This window comes from Eptatretus burgeri, chromosome 5 (genome assembly GCF_056783735.1).
Source record: "Eptatretus burgeri isolate ZD-2024b chromosome 5, Ebu_testis_v1, whole genome shotgun sequence".
Classification (NCBI taxonomy): Eukaryota; Metazoa; Chordata; class Myxini; order Myxiniformes; family Myxinidae; genus Eptatretus; species Eptatretus burgeri.
The window spans coordinates 67,619,414-67,639,466 of record NC_140965.1 but is presented as its reverse complement, the minus strand read 5'-3'; the positions used below and the strand labels follow the sequence as shown (position 1 = coordinate 67,639,466).

The following is a 20,053-nucleotide window of genomic DNA, read 5'->3' as shown; positions in this document are numbered from 1 at the left end:
GGGGGTGGGCCAAAAATTGTACTGCTCTTGCAATTTCATGCCAAGTGGTGATCATAACTATGGAGATCATCAGGGGCAGATCCAGAAATATTTGGGGGTGGGGGGGGTTCACTTCAGGTTAAGATGTTCTCATATTGTGAAATATACCACCAAGCCTTACTCAAGTCAATGTAATCGTCAAGGAAAAACCGGTTAATCTATCCAGAGCTAGCAGTGTCCAAACATAAATTTACTTTCTCCACAGGGAAATTTGGGAATATCGAGCAACTTGACGAAAAGGCCTCACAAACTGATTCCAAAGAAAAGCTGAAGATTTTTGAATCTTTGCAACAGATCTTCACAACAACAATGTAAATAAACAAAATGTATGCAATACAAATAAATGAAAATATCGAGCAGACAAGCACAAAATATGGCAAAATGACTCCGAACACAAAACCTAAACTTGCCATTGTGGATCATCAGATCATAAATTATAATAATGGACGATGCGGACACTGAAACTTGGAATTGCCGGGTGAAATAGTTCAGGATTGAACTGTGCTTTGCTGTAGGACGCAATCCCGAAAAAGTTGCCTCTTTCTTCGGAGCCATAATGAAATACCAAATCGCAGGGATTAATACGGAACCAGCAGCGAAAAATATCGCGGCTCAGATTAATTTCCGAGTGAAAGCAAAAGACATGCGATTGCCGATTGTCCGGTGACATCTCGAACGATGATCATGTGACATAACTGTAAGGGCGGAGTGGGGGGAAGTTCATATGCACAAGGTGAACCCCCCCCAACCCCAGATCCGCCATCGAAGATGATGGGCAGACAGACAGACAGACAGACAGACGGATAGATGGAACCGATTACAACATCCCCCCGTTTTTTATCAAAAAAAACGTGGTGATAATTAAACAGAGCTCAATGCACATGTGCACACCTTGCAATGAATGGCTGCAACATTCTGCGAGTTCTGGCCCAGCCAGTTATCCATGTCAGCGCAGAAGGTGGGGATGAGACCCAACTTAGGAGGGTTGTGGTCATCAAAAGGGTATTCAGCCACTATCAAGAGGTGGGTGGGGAGGCAAGAAACGGAAGTCATGAGGTGATGCTCAGGTTACAATGCAAACATGAGAGGGGCAGGGGGTGGGGGGGGAGGGAAGATTTGTTTTAATGGATCTAATTGTGAGGGTGTAAACATTGTGTGACCAAAATAATAAAAATACAAAAATATTAAAATCTGCTTTATTGTTTGAGAATACAGAACATAAAAGATGCAAACAGTAAAGGTGAATGTAATCGCCAACAAGTCTTTCTTACCCCTCTTTTGAAACTTTGCAGCATCATAATGTCGCTCTGCACACCTGGTGAGAAAGGGTGTTACATTGATAATGCACATTGACAAACCATGAGCAGTAAAGTATCGAATAACTAAGAACCATCGGATGTCTGTCTGTGTCTGCATTTTTTGCAAGGACCGCTGGACCAACAACCACCAAATTTGACACAGCCCAAGTCTGATTCAGGGATTGTCCTAAGGGTATTTTCAACCACCACCTGAGCCTTTAAAGATCACTTTTCTGGCTTTATCATTTATATGCAATCTCATTGGTGAAGAGATATCACGTGACATATAACACGGCCAAAGGACAGCACACCGAATTAGTCGAGTAGTGTCTTCCACCCATTGGCTTACTGCACAGCTGGCCTGACTCCACGTACAATTGGAACCTAACCAAATAAATAATACCTTCACCGTTTTCATGCTGTGGTAAATGAAATCTATTTGCTGCGGTAGGTAAGTGGTGTACAGTACGTTCCGATTCCCAATCGCCACATCATGCCATCCCTTGAAGTTGTATCGACGATAAGTCTGCATGTGTGTCATACTTTTTGTCAAAATTACGTAAATCTATTCATTAATTACGCACTATTGGACTTTACCTTTTGACCCTTGAGACTGCTGAGACCACTTCAAACTATGAAGACCCAAAAGCCCCAAAACGTCCCCGAGGAAGCAAAAGCCCCAAAACGTCCCCGAGGAAGCAAAAACCCCAAAACGTCCACGAGGACCCAAAAGTCCCCAAACGACCCCGAGGACCCAAAAGTCCCAAAACGTCCCCGATGACCCAAAAGTCCCAAAACGTCCCCGATGACCCAAAAGTCCCAAAACGTCCCCGATGACCCAAAAGTCCCAAAACGTCCCCGATGACCCAAAAGTCCCAAAACGTCCCCGATGACCCAAAAGTCCCAAAACGTCCCCGATGACCCAAAAGTCCCAATACGTCCCCGACGACCCAAAAGTCCCAAAACGTCCCCGACGACCCAAAAGTCCCAAAACGTCCCCGACGACCCAAAAGTCCCAAAACGTCCCCGACGACCCAAAAGTCCCCGAGAACCCAAAAGTCCCAAAACGTCCCCGAGGACTCAAAACGTCCCCGAGGACCCAAAAGTCCCAAAACGTCCCCGACGACCCAAAAGTCCCCGAGAACCCAAAAGTCCCAAAACGTCCCCGAGGACCCAAAATGTCCCCGAGGAAGCAAAAGTCCCAAAACGTCCCTGAGAACCCAAAAGTCCCAAAACGTCCCCGAGGAACCAAAAAGTCCCTAATGACCCAAAAGTCATCGAGGGCCTAAAAGTCCCAAAAAGCTCCCGAGGAGCCAAAAGTCCCAAAAATTACCGGACGGGTAATTTTTGGTCAAGGTCACGGACGGGCAGAGCACACGTGTTCGTGTGGGGAACCCCTCGAAACGCGAGGTTTGCTTTGTAATGCGCAGGGTGACGTCATGGCTGCACGTAGGGTTGGAATCCGGCAGGAGGGTGAATCCCTGCCAGATGGTACCGTTCAAGAGGGACGAGGTGTGTGAACAGCTGCCATGACGTCATGTAAAAGAGCGCAGGTTGCGAGTTGCCGCGCTGGTGCTGTGCGAGGGGGGAAAAAAGTTGAGCAAAGCAGGCCTCGCTTTCGGGTGAACAGGATTCCTGGGCAAGGGGTGGAAGACCCCCTGGCCAGGGCACAGGATACTACTAGTCAGGGGGAAGGGTGAGCTTCGTTAGACCGGCTTCATGGGGCAGGGGTAAGTCCTCATGGGGCCCATGGAATGGATTAGTTAGAGGGATTGTAGCCAGATTTAGGAGGGGAAAATGGATGGGATTATTTGGAGACAGTGGCAGACTTTGGATGTGTAGTGGGGACGTAGCTTAGCTACGTAGTGTTAAAAGGAACGTGGTGTAGTGTAAGGCATGACTAGGGAGCACGAGGTAGTTTGGGGATTGAGTGAGCAGAATGGCAGAGTTCAGCGATGGAGTGAAATGGAATGGAAAATGTACTTGGTGAATGAGGCCAGCGGGTCTGAGTGAATGGAGTGATTGTGGAATGCATGGTGCGATGAGTGATTGGGGGGAGGAGTGATTCCCGCCCAAGGGACCCCAGGGTCAGTGTAGAGCGAGTTTGTGGGTTAGTTAAATTGGAAAATGGAGGTCGTTTTGCTGTTGGTGGGAGCGCAGGCTCGAAACCCATTTGGAGGGGTGCAGGAGCCCTGTTGACAGGCTGGGAGCGTAGCTGCGAACGGTGAGTATCGTTGAGTGGGTACCCGGGGCACCAGGCTAGTCGGCCGTGGTAGGCAAAGGGCCCATGGGGGGCCGGGTTAGCGTAGTGGGAACGGGTGCGCCCGCATGATGCGGGGGCCCGGGGCGCCATTGGCCGCGTGGGCAGTGTCGTGGGCACGGGTGACCCTCGGAAAGGGGCCGGGAAGCAAGCCTGCCACGTGAGCGTTTCAGGGGAGTCGCCATGGAGGGCACTCCCTGGTGTTTAGGGAGCTGGTTGGCTCAGAGGCAGTGTAGTGCCCGGGGGTGCTATCGTTGGGGAATCGGCAGAGGGTAGTTCCTGCCAAGGGAGCCACGCGTCCCATCCGTGAGACCGTGTGAGGGCACGGAAAGAACATTGGGGGGCATGGCCAGAAATTTGCGAGGACACCAACACAGGCGATGGGAATCTGGGTTGATAGAACCAGTAGATTAAGCGATTGGCGCTTGTTGAAAGCCCCGGGGTAGTTCAAAGGTTAATGGTTAGGGTAGATAAGAAGTGTACACCTCCGCACCATCCATCCCTTCACTCTCATTGTGGGCCGCTGGACCCACTTTGGGTAAAGATCGCTGAACTCCGAGGAGGCCATCTTGAGGCTTGAGTTGGGCCTCGACACAGGACGCGAGCTCTGCCTTATTCCCCTCCGCGAAGGGAATGTAGGGGTTGGGAGTAGGCTCAGTGACAAGATAGGTTAGCCGAACAAAGACAGTAAAGGGGGTAAGGGGACGATTTCTAGTTGGGAAGTAAAGATAAAAATAAAAACAACCAAAAAATAAGTTGGGGCTAAATTGGGTTTTGACAAATTAAGGGGGTGGGTATGGACAGTGACAGGCAAAGGCGATAGGTTGGGAGGGAGACAGTAGGTCGGTCCGAGCCCGTCTTCTGAGTGGCCAGCACCACCACACTCCCTCCACCAACCTCCACTGAAAGGCAAAGGCTGGCCAACTTCATTGGCTGGCTGTGTTACTTCAAGGCCTGTGCCGGCCGGATCGTCTGCTGGTGTTTACTGCAAGGCCTGTGCCGGTCATTTCATCTGCCGGCTGTGTTTGCGACAGCGGCCTTGTCATGCCATGCCTTGCCTGTCCACCTTTGCCATCCATGCCTATTGCCCAAGTCATCTTTTGCCCCCGTTCTGTTTTGCATTTTTTCCCCACATTGTTCATTGCCATGTGCGCCAGGATCGGCGCGCAGTTTGCGAGGACTGCCCTGTTGGCAGCTACAACACGGGCCTGCAGTGGCGGCCCGTGCACCGTGTTTGCGTCCATCCATCCATCCGTTGTGTTCATTGCGTGTGCCACTTGAGCTGGCACGGAGACTGCGTTGCGCAGCTCATGCGCCGTTGCGTTCATTGCGTGTGCCACTTGAGCTGGCACGGAGACTGCGTTTGTGCAGCCCATGCACCGTTGTGGTTCACTGCGTTCATTTCAAAAGGGGAGGCCTTGGCCTGCGTGTGTGCAGCTGGCCACATTCCCTGTCACCTGCATTGCCTGAGCCAGAGACTGCATGCGAGCAGCCTGGCTCCCTGCGAACTGCTTTTCTCTTTGCAGAGTCCATTGATCCTGGGCCATGGTTTAGTGTTATCTGTTACCTGTCTGTTATCATCTGAGCTCAAGCGTTTGGACATCGGGATTGCAGCTCTCTCTGAGGTTCGGAGACCGGATTGCGGCGAGATAATGATGGGTGGTTACACCTACGATTGGTCTGGTCGCTCTGATGGTTACCATACCCAAGGAGTTGCTGTAGCTGTGTCCAATAAGCTGACCCCAATGATAATTGAGGTAACACCGGTCAACGAGCGTATTATGAGATTAAGGATTCGTCACTCCTTAGGTGTCATTTCCTTGGTCTCTGTTTATGCTCCGACTGAGGCGAGTGATCTCACCGTGAAGGATGCATTCTACGCCACACTCGAGTCTGTGGTTGATCAGTGCCCCAGACGAGATACACTTCTAGTCTTGGGGGATTTCAATGCATCGACTGGAACTGATAGGGATGGTTATGAGGTGTGTGTTGGTCCCCATGGGTCAGGAACTATGAACCAGAATATCACTAAGTTCCTTGACTTTGCAAGAAGTCATGGGCTTAGGGTGGCTGGTTCATGGTTTCAGCGCCCACAAGCTCATCGCTGGACTTGGTATTCCAACGCTGGCGGCGTGGCAAAGGAGATTGACCATGTCCTCATTGACGGTCGTTGGAGGATGATCCAGAACTGCAGGGTCTACCGGAGTGCTCAGTTCCTCAATACTGACCACAGGCTTGTTGTAGCAACTCTAAAGCTGCACCTTAAATCCTGGAGAATGGTACCATCCCAGCCTCGGCTGGATGTTGCCAAGCTCAGGGATGAGAGAGTAGCTGAGGAGTTTGCGAACAGGCTGAGTGGACACTTGGGGGGTCTGGGTGCTTTGGGGGGTCCTGAAGAGTTGTGGAGCGCCTTCAAGACCACCGTCCTTGATGTTGCCGGTGGATGCCTTGGAGCTCACCGCAGGGCAAAGAAGAATTTTGTCTCTCAAGGGACACTGGATACCATTGACCAGAGTCGCAGGGCCAGGCTGAATGGCAGAGCTGAGCTGTTCAGGGAGCTGAGGCATAAAACTGTACGTGCACTGAGGGTGGACAAGGAGGCCTATGTGCGAGGAATCTGTGAGGGGGTAGAGCATCACCTGTGGACAGGTGATTCTCGTCCCGCTTTCAGGGGAATTCGCGCATTATGTTCATCCAAGCCCATCCCTCGGAGCACTGCAGTCCGAGCAGAGAGTGGTAGGCTCTTGACAGATGAGTCTGAAGTGAAGGCCCGCTGGGCCGGTTACTTTGAGCGGTTGTACCAGGCTGATCCCCCAGCTGTCGAGTTGGACGTCAAGGGTGTTGCAATCCCTGTTGCTGACCCTCAAATCAACTGTGGTCCACCTTCGCTTGTGGAAACACGGGCTGCGGTGAACCGGTTGAAACGGGGCAAAGCTCCAGGGATCTGTGGCATCCATGCTGAACTTCTCAAGGCTGGTGGAAATGCTGCACTCGTGTCGTTGCATGCAGTTTTGTGCTCTGCCTGGAAAACAGGCATCATCCCAACTGACTGGAAGAGGGGCCTTGTTGTCCCTCTCTGGAAAGGGAAGGGTGAAGGAAAGGGAACAGCGGTTGCTGAGAGAGACTCGGATGAGATTTATTACCTGCATAGTCCGTGAGCGTCAGTTGCGGCTGTATGGACATGTGGCTCGTTTTCCTGACGCTGATCCTGCTCACCAGATTCTCTCAGCGAGGGAGTCTCATGAGTGGAGGAGGCCAGTGGGCCGACCACATGCCTCGTGGTTGCAGCAGGTTGACCATCTCAAGGAGATGGGGATGGGCCTGGCATCTGCCTGGGGGATGGCCAGACGGAGGCCCCTGGAGTACCGGTGGAAAGTGGACGCAGCGACGCGCTGTTCTGGCACATGATCCCATACCTGATCTGATTTATTTATACTAGCCAAACCCGTGCTCGACGTGAGGATTCGTTAGGACATCAATATATCCAGTGAGTGTTCACAATGTGATTTATCGAATTTCTTTATATACAATTTTTCTTGTTACATTTTTTGTGTCAAATTCACCTTCTCAGGTAGTCAGCATGTGCAGAAGAGGGTTTTACTTTGCAGACGCTGTTTTCTCGGAGTGGCATTACGGCTCTCAGCAGTGACGGTCTATCGCCGTCATCATGACCGATGATGTCATGTAGTCATCACGCCTCTCAGCGGTGACGTCACACGTCGCCTTGCAAACGAATGTAAAGATTAGAAAATCGTGAAAAATTCCCAAACCTGCCCGTCTGGCGCGATCTCACATAGCCCATGCTGTTCATTAGACCACAGAGCACCCGCATGCCGAAAGTGGTGACAATCCATCCGGCAGTTTCGGAGGAGAAACGTCAAATTACGCGCAGACGTTAACAGAAATAACAAGCCGGTAGACGACATGGGTGGTCGTGACATAATTGCATACTTGTCATACAGTTTTGATGGGTCGGGCTGAAATTTTTTGACAGAGGTTAATTATCGTGAGCATAAAAGCCTGGAAGCCAATTTTTGAAAAAATTAATTTTTTAGGATTTTTCAAAAATTTCAAAGTCCCGTTGCTTGGCAACAGTGGTGTCCATAGCAACGGTGCTCAAAAGCATACAACTAGATTATGGTATGAACCCACCTGTCAAGTTTCATCAAAATCATTTGAATCCTCTGGCTTCTAGAGCTGTACATGACATCCAAACAAACAAACTAACGGAAAAAGTGAAAATAAGGGTACTCTAGCGACCACCCAATATATATATATATATATATATATATATATATATATATATATATATATATATATATATATATATATATATATATCCAGCATTGAGAGATAGGCCAAAACCAATATATTGTTACGAATTCTGGCCCGTCCAGTGTGCGATCGGCCACGTAACTCGAATCGCGACGCGTCACCCACCGGAACGGACAATGCAGTCGTGACCCTCCTGGAACTACCGCCAGGAGCCAGTCACGGGTGGGGGTTTAACCTCACCACGATCGTGCCAATTGCCCACCCACGCAGGATAGGGTTGCTCGCCAAATTCGACCTACCTAAGTACCTGCGCGAGTGGTCGATCGGGAGATCGTACCTCGCCGCAGGTCGACTTTGGACACGAACCGCTTCAGCGGCTCGTTCCGTGCTGCAGGGATAACAGAGCGGAGTTATCGTCGACCTCGATAGTTCAGATTTTTTTATTGGGTGTCTACACCCACTACCAATCCCTTACGTGATGCAAGATGGAACTTTCAACGGAGGAAAGGACGCAACGAAACGGGAAAACAGTTCAACAAGCCAGCACTTTATTATCACACACACACACACACACACACACACACACACACACACACACACACACACACACACACACACACACACACACACACACACACACACACACACACACACAAAAATGCACATATAACAGTCAAAGCAAGAACAATACGCAGAGCTACAACCAAATAAAAAGGCAATTATTTACAGCACACTTATACAGGTTTACTTACAAGACTGTCGCCACACATACATTTACACAAAAAGCAAAGAAAACACAAGCCACCCTCACAGGCAAGGCGGCAGACAGGTCTGTGGACCAAATTAATGTGTGACCTGGGTGATCAGCCAGGTCCACGGGACCGAAGGGGTCTTACCCGCGCCCTCGTTGCGCGATGGCGGGCTAGCCGCAAAGTCCACGTAACACGCTTGACTCCGTGCCCCTGGTATGGTCGGTGAGCTCCTCCAGGCGTGCGTCACGCAGGCACCACGGTTGGGTTGGGGAACGAACGGGGTTACCAGCACTATCTCAGCGTGGATGGGGGGGGGGAATTGTTGATGCTCGGGGTCGGGAGAGGGGAGAATGGCGGACGCTCCGTCCGGGAGTCCCGGGACCGCACCTAACTCCGGCGAACTCTCGCCCCTGAGCCCTCCTCTGCGTCCCTGCTCCACTCCGCGACTCCTCCCTCGACCTCCACTCCGAACTCCGTCCCCTTCGCCGTCCGATCCCCGCAAACACACGCCTCGGACTTCCCGACTTCCGACCGGCGCCACTTCTGCACCCCTTTCTGCACCCCTTCTGGACACACGTGCTGGACACCTTTCTGGACACGTTTCTTCACACTCCTTCCTGGACACACACATGAGCTGCGTCGTGCTCACGTCTTTTATAGACCGGGGGAGGAGCCTGTATGCAGATTCGTGGACCAAAACGCGCTTGGAGGCGGGGCCATGCCACCCGACGTTCAGCCATTGGTCGGGAAAAAAGGGGCGTGAAGCCTTCCTGATCCGTTTTCCTCTCCTGAAGGGAACGCATTCACAGCGGGTTCGGAGGCGGGGCAATGCCACCCGACGTTAATCCATTGGTTGGGCAAAAAGGGGCGTGAAGCCTTCCTGATCCGTTTTCCTCTCCTAAAAAGGTACCCATTTGTACCCGCGGCTCGACGCGTTCGGCATCAATTACCGAACGGGCCCTGGACAGCACGACGTTTGGTGTTGACTGGTGGTGTGGTTGGTTGTGGAAGGAGAAAGGCGAAGGTGGTAGTGGGTTTGCTTTGGTGGTTTGGTGGTTGGCGGGCATCGTTTGGGAATGGCGGTGAAGCGATGTTTGCGGGATGGAGTTATGGAGGTAAAGAGGCGAAGGTGGTGGTGTTTGAGTTGTTGGCAGCTTAATGGTCCAAAATAACGATAGAGAAAGAAAAATGGCTAACTCAAAGCGTCGCAGGCCAGATGAATCACACATATTCCCCCAAAACAACAGGTGTTGGCTAACTACACATGAACTTAGCGTCATAACTGATCGAAGGACCCTTTATGGTGTATTGCGAATTTCCACAGCCGTAACACTACCCCCTCCCCTTTTTACAGACTCGTCCCGAGTCGTCGAATTTTCGTGTGCCATCATGTGTAGTTCTCACCTTATACGTTTTACCTTCGGATCCCAGAGTGCGACATTCAGTGTATTTGTGTCCCCAAAATAAATAACCTACGGGCTGAGTAACTAACTAAACAAACCCACTCATACGGACGACTTGAATAAATTGCCGGCGCTAAGACTTACATGCCGGGGGCGCACTCATTTGTACAGTCCATCTTAACTTACAAATATTACACTAAACCAGGTCAGGTCAGGTATGGGAGCATGTGCCAGAACAGCGCGTCGCTGCGTCCACTTTCCGCCGGTACTCCAGGGGCCTCCGTCTGGCCATCCCCCAGGCAGATGCCAGGCCCATCCCCATCTCCTTGAGATGGTCAACCTGCTGCAACCACGAGGCATGTGGTCGGCCCACTGGCCTCCTCCACTCATGAGACTCCCTCGCTGAGAGAATCTGGTGAGCAGGATCAGCGTCAGGAAAACGAGCCACATGTCCATACAGCCGCAACTGACGCTCACGGACTATGCAGGTAATAAATCTCATCCGAGTCTCTCTCAGCAACCGCTCGTTGGACACAATCCGACCAGTGATAGCCAAGGATTCTCCGAAGAGACCTGGTACCAAAGGAATTAAGTTTCCGTCTTAGATCCTTGGTCAGAGTCCAAGTCTCGCATCCATAGAGCAAGACTGGAAGTACCAAGGACCTGAAGACTTGGACTTTCGTCCTCCCGCACAGGTAGCGGCAGCGCCACACCCCGTGATCCAGTGAATCCATGACTCCACAGGCCTGACCCAGACGTCTATTGACCTCTGACTCGCAGCCAGCAGAGACATGAATATCACTGCCAAGGTAAGTGAATCTCTCCACGACCTCAACATCCTCACCACAAACAGACACAGACAGGACAGCAGCATCCAAGATGTCACCGAAAGCCTGGATCTTAGTTTTGACCCAATAAACCCGTAATCCCAGCATCTCCGACTCCTCATTCAGCACCTCGAGGGCCCCCAAAAGGATGTCTAAAGTCTCCGCAAAGATGACTGCATCATCTGCAACATCAAGGTCTGAGATCTTGACATTCCCAAACGATGCACCGCAGCTTGATCTCTCCGACATCCTCCCTAAAATCCAGTCCATACATTTGCTGAAAAGTGTGGGGGCCAGTACACACCCCTGACGAACTCCAGTCACAACTGGAAATAAGTCAGAGATGGTACCACCACACTTCACAGCACTCTCAGTACCAGAGTAGAGTTCAGACATCAGATCGATCAGTTTTGGTGGCACCCCACGAAGACCAAGAATCCTCCAGAGGACATCCCGATTCACTGAATCGAACGCTTTACAGAGATCAAGATAGGCTGCAAACAGCCCCTGCCGAAACTCTTGTCTGCGTTCGGTGAGGACACGAAGAGCAAGGATACGGTCAATCGTTGACCTCTTTGGTGTAAAGCCTGACTGCTCTGGACGCTGGTGCTCAAGCAGATGGTGGCGAACCCTATCAAGAATTATCCGAGCAAAGACCTTGCCCGGCACTGAGAGTAGCGTCACCCCTCGGTAGTTGTTGCAGTCTTGGCGATCACCCTTCCCTTTCCAGAGAGGAACAACAAGGCCCCTCTTCCAATCAGTTGGGATGATGCCTGTGTTCCAGGCAGAGCACAAAACTGCATGCAACGACACAAGTGTAGCATTTCCACCAGCCTTGAGAAGTTCAGCATGGATGCCATAGGTCCCTGGAGCTTTGCCCCGTTTCAACTGGTTCACCGCAGCCCGTGTTTCCACAAGCGAAGGTGGACCACAGTTGATTCGAGGGTCAGCAACAGGGATTGTAACACCCTTGACGTCCAACTCGACAGCTGGGGGATCAGCCTGGTACAACCGCTCAAAGTAACCGGCCCAGCGGGCCTTCACTTCAGACTCCTCTGTCAAGAGCCTACCACTCTCTGCTCTAACTGCAGTGCTCCGAGGGATGGGCTTGGATGAACGCAATGCGCGAATTCCCCTGTGAGTGGGCCGAGATATATATATATATATATATATATATATACATATATATATATATATATATATATATATATATATATATATATATATATATATATATATATATATATATATATATACCACGATATTTGAAAAAGTTGTGGATGAGTTATGACAAAACATCGTGGATGAGATGGGTAGGTGACAAAAACAAGCCAATTAGATTTTGGTTCAGGTCAGCAGATCCGGCCCATCAGTGGGATAAAAAATGTAAACCGTCAGCCTGGCAGAGGTATGCGCTCTACCAAATGGCATTCTTGTTATTAATGTAACAGTCCTGCAGCAGCCCTCAAAGCTGCGTGGCCACTTTGAAGGGGTCTGCACAAAACAATTCCAAAGCATACTTCAAGCATACTTACAAATTGTATATCTTATAATGATCCTTGTGCTTCTTTTCCAAAAACCTAAAAAAAAAGAAACATAGGATTATTGTCCAATCTCCACAGTACAATTATACACGCAAGCAAAGCGAATTATGAAAGCAACGGGGAATAAGAGATCACCTGAAGCAGGACCATTGAGTCCCACCCAAAAAAAGGGGGGGGGAGTGATGGTCACAGTAGTTACATGGATTACGTGGTACAGCAAACGTTTAATTATCATAAACAACCATTCCCAGACTGCATCTTTCCACAAGACAGTTGAATTGTAAAGAACAACAAGTGGGACAACACTGCGTTTCGACAGACCTGCAGACATCGTCAATGTTGTTCCGGTAGACACCTTCCCACTTCTCGGCTGGATAGCCCATGGCTATAATATTGGGACAAATATCTGATTGCAGTTAATGGAACATACTGAGCGTGTGATGACTGGGATGAAACTCTTACAACATGGAATACAGCATTTGTGAAGGATACAGGTTAAGTCCAAGTTAAAACCATCCTCTTGATGTCGGCGCTTATTTTTGCTCACCATACCCTTCAATACTTTCGCCATGATGACAACAGCAATGAGACGATAATAGGACAAAAAAGGTAGACAAGTGCAACAGTCTGAGGTAGATGCGTTAACACTTGGACAGGTTGGTAAGAGATGGAAAAAAAATGCACAAGATGAGGGACAGGACAAAGGTTATAACACAAGAGAGAAGAGAATGAGATGAAGAAATAATTCTTTGAGCTGTGGAATAAAGCAGAATGGGAAATGGAGAATGTTCAGCGCAGCTTGTGATCGAGTGGGGGGAGGGGAGGGGGGGAGAAATACAATAATAAAGTGAAAAAAGAGAGGGGGGGCCCGGGTGGACAGGAGAGAGAGAGGGGCCCGGGTGGACAGGAGGGAGAGAGAGAGGGGCCTGGGTGGACAGGAGGGAGAGAGAGAGGGGCCTGGGTGGACAGGAGGGAGAGAGAGGGGCCTGGGTGGACAGGAGGGAGAGAGAGGGGCCTGGGTGGACAGGAGGGAGAGAGAGGGGCCCGGGTGGACAGGAGGGAGAGAGAGAGGGGCCCGGGTGGACAGGAGAGAGGGGGGCCCCGGGTGGACAGGAGAGACGGGGGCCCCGGGTGGACAGGAGAGACGGGGGCCCCGGGTGGACAGGAGAGATGGGGGCCCCGGGTGGACAGGAGAGACGGGGGCCCCGGGTGGACAGGAGAGAGGGGAGGACCGTGATGGACAGGAGAGGATGGCAAGGTGGACAGGAGAGAGGGGGAAGCGAGGTGTACAGGAGGGGGGGGACCGAGGTGTACCGGAGGGGGGGACCGAGGTGTACGGAAGGGGGGACCGAGGTGTACGGAAGGGGGGACCGAGGTGTACGGAAGGGGGGACCGAGGTGTACGGAAGGGGGGGACCGAGGTGTACGGAAGGGGGGGACCGAGGTGTACGGAAGGGGGGGACCGAGGTGTACGGAAGGGGTGGGACCGAGGTGTACGGAAGGGGGGACAGAGGTGTACGGAAGGGGGGACAGAGGTGTACGGAAGGGGGGACAGAGGTGTACGGAAGGGGGGGGGGGACAGAGGTGTATGGGAGAGGGAGGGACAGAGTTGGACAGGAGAGGCGGGGACGAGGTGGACAGGAGAGGGGGGGAGGGGACCAGGGTCCCCAGACAGGGGAACAGTGGGGGGACCAGGGTGGACAGGAGAGCGAGGGGCGGGGACCGGGGTGGACAGGAGAGCGAGGGGCGGGGACCGTGGTGGACAGGAGAGCGAGGGGCGGGGACCGTGGTGGACAGGAGAGCGGGGGGGGGGGGCCGGGGTGGACAGGAGAGCGAGGGGCGGGGACCGTGGTGGACAGGAGAGCGGGGGGCGGGGACCGTGGTGGACCGGAGAGAGGGGGCGGGGACCGGGGTGGACCGGAGAGAGGGGCGGGGACCGGGGTGGACCGGAGAGAGGGGCGGGGACCGGGGTGGACCGGAGAGAGGGGGGCGGGGACCGGGGTGGACCGGAGAGAGGGGGCGGGGACCGGGGTGGACCGGAGAGAGGGGGCGGGGACCGGGGTGGACCGGAGAGAGGGGGCGGGGACCGGGGTGGACCGGAGAGAGGGGGCGGGGACCGGGGTGGACCGGAGAGAGGGCGGGGACCGGGGTGGACCGGAGAGAGGGGCGGGGACCGGGGTGGACCGGAGAGAGGGGGCGGGGACCGGGGTGGACCGGAGAGAGGGGGCGGGGACCGGGGTGGACCGGAGAGAGGGGGCGGGGACCGGGGTGGACAGGAGAGCGGGGGGTGGGGACCGGGGTGGACAGGTGAGCGGGGGCGGGGACCGGGGTGGACAGGGGAGCGGGGGCGGGGACCGGGGTGGACAGGAGATTGGGGTGGGGGACCGGGTGGACAGGAGATTGGGGTGGGGGACCGGGTTGGACAGGAGAGAGGGTGGGGGACCGAGGGTGGACAGGAGAGAGGGTGGGGGACCGAGGGTGGACAGGAGAGAGGGTGGGGGACCGAGGGTGGACAGGAGAGAGGGTGGGGGACCGAGGGTGGACAGGAGAGAGGGTGGGGGACCGAGGGTGGACAGGAGAGAGGGTGGGGGACCGAGGGTGGACAGGAGAGAGGGTGGGGGACCGAGGGTGGACAGGAGAGAGGGTGGGGGACCGAGGGTGGACAGGAGAGAGGGTGGGGGACCGAGGGTGGACAGGAGAGAGGGTGGGGGACCGAGGGTGGACAGGAGAGAGGGTGGGGGACCGAGGGTGGACAGGAGAGAGGGTGGGGGACCGAGGGTGGACAGGAGAGAGGGTGGGGGACCGAGGGTGGACAGGAGAGAGGGTGGGGGACCGAGGGTGGACAGGAGAGAGGGTGGGGGACCGAGGGTGGACAGGAGAGAGGGTGGGGGACCGAGGGTGGACAGGAAGGGGTGACCGAGGGTGGACAGGAAGGGGTGACCGAGGGTGGACAGGAAGGGGTGACCGAGGGTGGACAGGAAGGGGTGACCGAGGGTGGACAGGAAGGGGTGACCGAGGGGGGACAGGAAGGGGTGACCGAGGGTGGACAGGAAGGGGTGACCGAGGGTGGACAGGAAGGGGTGACCGAGGGTGGACAGGAAGGGGTGACCGAGGGTGGACAGGAAGGGGTGACGGAGGGTGGACAGGAAGGGGTGACCGAGGGTGGACAGGAAGGGGTGACGGAGGGTGGACAGGAAGGGGTGACCGAGGGTGGACAGGAAGGGGTGATCGAGGGTGGACAGGAAGGGGTGACCGAGGGTGGACAGGAAGGGGTGACCGAGGGTGGACAGTAGGGTGGTCAATACGTAGAACAAGAGTACAGCGCAAAGATGGATTTAAATCTATGACGGATACGAAAAGAAGTATTACACGAAGAGAGACTAACAGAGTACTGAGGGAAGACGGAGACACACAGAGGGCCAGTGAGTAGGGAGACGAGAGAAGAGAAGAGAAGAGAAGAGAAGAGAAGAGAAGAGAAGAGAAGAGAAGAGAAGAGAAGAGAAGAGAAGAGAAGAGAGAGAAGAGAAGAGAAGAGAAGAGAAGAGAAGAGAAGAGAAGAGAAGAGAAGAGAAGAGAAGAGAAGAGAAGAGAAGAGAAGAGAAGAGAAGAGAAGAGAAGAGAAGAGAAAAAAAAAAAAAAAAAAACCAAAAGATGAAGCGAAACTTGTATATGGTTAAGCCGTCCAAATCAAACTGCGTCCGTCTCTTCAAATCGATCCGTTCGCCATCGCTCGCCCGAGAAGCGAAAACGAGGAAAATGCAGTAATAAAATCTTTAAAAATCCAAAATCAAATGCTCCGTCGTTCCATCATGACGACTTGTTCGGGTCGTCTTCTCCTTCGGCCATATCTGCAATTTGTGTTTCGCTATTGCGCCGTTCCTCCGTTATCCTCCCTTTCGCTCCGTCTCCCTGAGGTTCCCTCAGGCTGTCAGCGGCCATTACCCGCCATGGCGCGGCGCCGGAAGTGTCTCTGGTTTTATTTCCACACAAACCCCTCTCCACTCGCTCTTTACATGCAGCAACCATTTGTTACATTGCGTACAACAACATCGATAATACACATTATGCGCGTTATTTTAATTACAATATCGTAATCCGTCGCGATCCTACCGGAAGTCGATTTACACTTCAAATTGTTTAATTCTAAGCGTAATCTGAATCTTCATGACGTGTGGCATTACGTCATTACGTTATTTGAAAGCTATAACCGGGGTCTTCTTCTTCTCTTTTATACTGCCTTAATCCTGGTCCTTCGTGTGCAGTTGGGCTCTGTGGTTTTTTTGTGACTAACAATTCCTCAGCTTTTTAAGCTGAAATAAATGTACTATCGCTTTGAAGTATTTTCCTTCAAATATTCATCATTGTGATGAATACTGCAATAAAAGTTGCTTGAGGTGTGCCGTCACGTTTTTCTGCAGCTTGGCGTGTTCCTACAAAATAGTTTTACAACCAATTACATGAATACATAAAATTTGATTTGTAACTGCGACATTATAATTGTTAATTTCTGCTTTGCGTTGTCTGTTTTTTTTTTCTTCAAGAGAAAATAAAACGCTGACGACAAAGGGGTGAAGCATCATCGAGGACGCAATCTTACGTCACGTAAGGTGAAATGACGTCACTTTAAATGAATAGATAAATAAAGTCTTTCGAAAATTACGATGGGCTATAGGCCTGAATTAAAAAAAAATCAAATCCATTCTGTACCTTATTAAACTAGTCATTCTGTCCATTTTATGAACAAGTGCATGGCCGTACGTGCAAAAAATTAATAAATTGTGACGTCATAGCACCGTGTCCTGTCATTGGTTGGTAAATAAATGGCCATAACTTGGGAACCACTTGTCCGATTAATATCAAACGTTGAAAAGGCACATACTCAGGTCCCCAGCAATATACCTGGCAAGTTTCAATTACATCGGATCAGTGGTTGTCGAGAAACAGCGGACACCGACAGACAGACACACAGAGATTGCTGGAATTATAGATAGATATGACTTCAACCATCTCTGCAGCTTATCTTATCATGCTGAGTAGATTGTGTAATGAACAGATACAATATGTGACCACTTGGCACAGAAGATATTCGGAGCAAGCTGCATGATCCAACAAATTCGAAGTTCTGAGAAAGGGGATTCAAAGTTTAGGTTCCCACAGAATCCCATTCGAGTGCCAGCTTCAAACAGTGGAGAAAAGTTCCCGAAACACACCCCCGCCACAACTTTCTTTAGTTTCCTAAACTCAACTTGGCTGGGATGTGGAATTTCTGAAGGGCTCAAATCATATTGAATTTTATTTCATAGTGTAAATTGAAATCATATTGAATTTAGCATAAATTCAAAGACAGACTTTGATATAGTCACTAGTCACTACAAAGCAGTTTACAACAGCTTGAACGAAACAAAAGAAATACAAAACAATACGCAAGTTAAATTTTGTTTATTAAACTGTGCTGATGGAGGAAGATCGAGCTCGTGAAGAAAACCATCACCGAAGGCATTTCCAGGTTGTAATTAAATAAAAACAAAGTTGGTGCAATGAGGGTGCGGAGGTGGGAGGAAAAGAGGGACCCCGGAAAGCCGTGCGATGGCAGAGGCACTGCGGTTCCTTGGTGGACGCGGTGAAAGGTCCCAAATCCGAGAGAACTTGGCGACTGCCCTGGCCTGGAAATCTGGACGTGCAGTCGATGGAGGCATTGGAGGTTCGTCTTTGAACCTAATGGGTGCAAACAGGGACCATTCAAAATGCATAAGATAAAAATGCATACGTGACTTTAAATCCACTATTACATCCACAATCTGTTGAACCTTATCAAGACCAAGACCAGCAAATAAATCTCATTCTTCGTGCTTTACACCTGGAAAATTGTGCTTACATTGCTTCAAGAATGTCCAATGAGATTCGAAAAATCCTTATAAAAACCCACTGCAATCAGCAATGATTATTTAATGTCTAATCTTACCGCTGGGAGAGACTGTAATGGTGTCGATCGAACACCAGCCGCAGCACCAGTAGGAATGCTAATTTGATCCATCTTGGCTGTTCATCAAATAATATTTAACTCTATCAGCAATTAAAATTTTTTTAAATGCATACACTGTATCTTTTAAATTAATTTTCCTTGTCTACTTACATCCCCAATGTAGATAACAAGATGAGAGTGAGCAAAGTTAACACCAGGCTCGATGCATACTCTCGAGCGTCCCCTTTAACTGCGTTCAAACATTTCGTGAATGAAGCAAGTTTGAAATTTTACAGGTGATGTTACACTTTAGATCCCCTTTAACGTCTTCTGTATCACGAGAAAAATAAAAATTACGATTTGTGTTGCGATAGTACAGAAGGTGGATCGTGTGAAGGTACGCGCACTTGCCTTTGCAAGGTCTTAGCATGGGTTTGAATCCCGACCCAGCTATAAACCACCATGTTGGGGAAAACAAAATCGAGTCTCATGGAAGATCGAGTTGACAAAGGGTAAAAAGGCCACATAATGATCGTGGGGTCACTGCTCGATACAACAAACAAGGGAATGAGCTAACAAGAGAGGGGAAGATGAGAAGAGGGCAAGAGGGGAAGAGAGGAGAGAGAGAGAGGGGAGAGGAGAGAGAAGAGGGGATGACAGAGGGAACACTAACTTGTAAGTAAGAGGATTGGGTTAATGTGAGAATAAAAAATTGAAAAGAGATGATGGTGCACTGCCTGAATGAAACCATGGAGGGAAGAGTGTGGTCAAATCATCTCCAGAAGACAGTTCCACAAATGTGAGAAAAGAGGAACAAAAGAGTGGAGGTAAGAATTACCAACCAATCAGTTTGACTCTAATAATGAGAGAAGCTGAATTATAAGGGAGAGTCAGAAATTTCAATATATTATATATGTTGTCTGATAAACTTAACTACAATTTTAATCCAGACTGCCTCGGTAGGCTGATACGCAATTGAAGCCAATATTTAAAATACACACAGAAAGCAAATTTGACAAGTTAGCACAAGAGCTTGCATTTAAATTGTGCCCCATCTACATATTATGTATGCAAAATGGCAACATCGACATCCTCCATTGTCTCATGAATCCCTTTTCCCTCCTCTCAACCTTCTTTCCCTTGTCCATCCTCCATTCACCTACTTTCCCTTTCACTTAAATTATTCCCATCCTATGTATGAAATACGTCGATAACCTCTTACGGATGTAATACAAGACAAGCAGATTCGACAAAGAACTGCCTGAATAACAGGAAGTTGAAGTAAAAACGAGGGCGTGTTGACAAGTAATGCCTCCTGTTCGTTTTCTCCAAAACAGGTAAGGATATTTGAATGAAACAAAGCACAGTCTACACATTAGCTCTTCCCACCATTGGGTGTGAAGTTTCGTGATTCTGATACTAGAGTGCTCCATTAGTCAACATGGCAGAGGGTAGCATGATGTTGTTAGTGCTGTGAAGGGTGAAGTGCTCGAGATGAGAGTTGGGCTCATCATTACTATCCTGAGAGTAAAAGACAGTAAACGGAGTACCACCACAATGGAACACCAGCCCCAACTTGGTTCCGGAAGATTTTCATCTCATTGCCAAACTTAAGGAATACCTTCGTGCAGAAAATTTCTCTTCTGATGATGTCAGGGCCGCTATGAAGTGCTGTTTAAGTCAGCAGGATGCAC

General features: G+C 50.7%; 2 protein-coding genes across 6 annotated transcripts in view; both read right to left on the bottom strand.

Moving 5' to 3' along the window:
- PTEN (phosphatase and tensin homolog) overlaps positions 1-13,730 on the bottom strand; it is a 98,741-nt gene extending 85,011 nt beyond the window's left edge. Inside the window, exons 1-5 of one of the 2 annotated variants that reach the window (XM_085882252.1) lie at positions 12,891-13,730; positions 12,720-12,804; positions 12,390-12,434; positions 1,311-1,354; positions 931-1,052 (exon numbers count right to left, since the gene is read on the bottom strand). In XM_085882252.1, the coding sequence (XP_085738378.1) occupies positions 931-1,052; positions 1,311-1,354; positions 12,390-12,434; positions 12,720-12,729 (221 nt within the window). In that variant the 5' untranslated portion in view covers positions 12,730-12,804; positions 12,891-13,730. The remainder of the gene's footprint in view (positions 1-930; positions 1,053-1,310; positions 1,355-12,389; positions 12,435-12,719; positions 12,805-12,890) is intronic. The other variant, XM_085882251.1, reaches the window with a different exon arrangement.
- Positions 13,731-17,821: 4,091 nt separating this feature from the next.
- Positions 17,822-20,053, bottom strand: part of GLMN (glomulin, FKBP associated protein) — a 93,691-nt gene continuing 91,459 nt past the window's right edge. For all 4 annotated transcript variants that reach the window (XM_085882241.1, XM_085882240.1, XM_085882242.1 and 1 more), the window contains one exon: positions 17,822-18,112. The gene's annotated coding sequence lies outside the window, so the exon portion shown is untranslated. The remainder of the gene's footprint in view (positions 18,113-20,053) is intronic.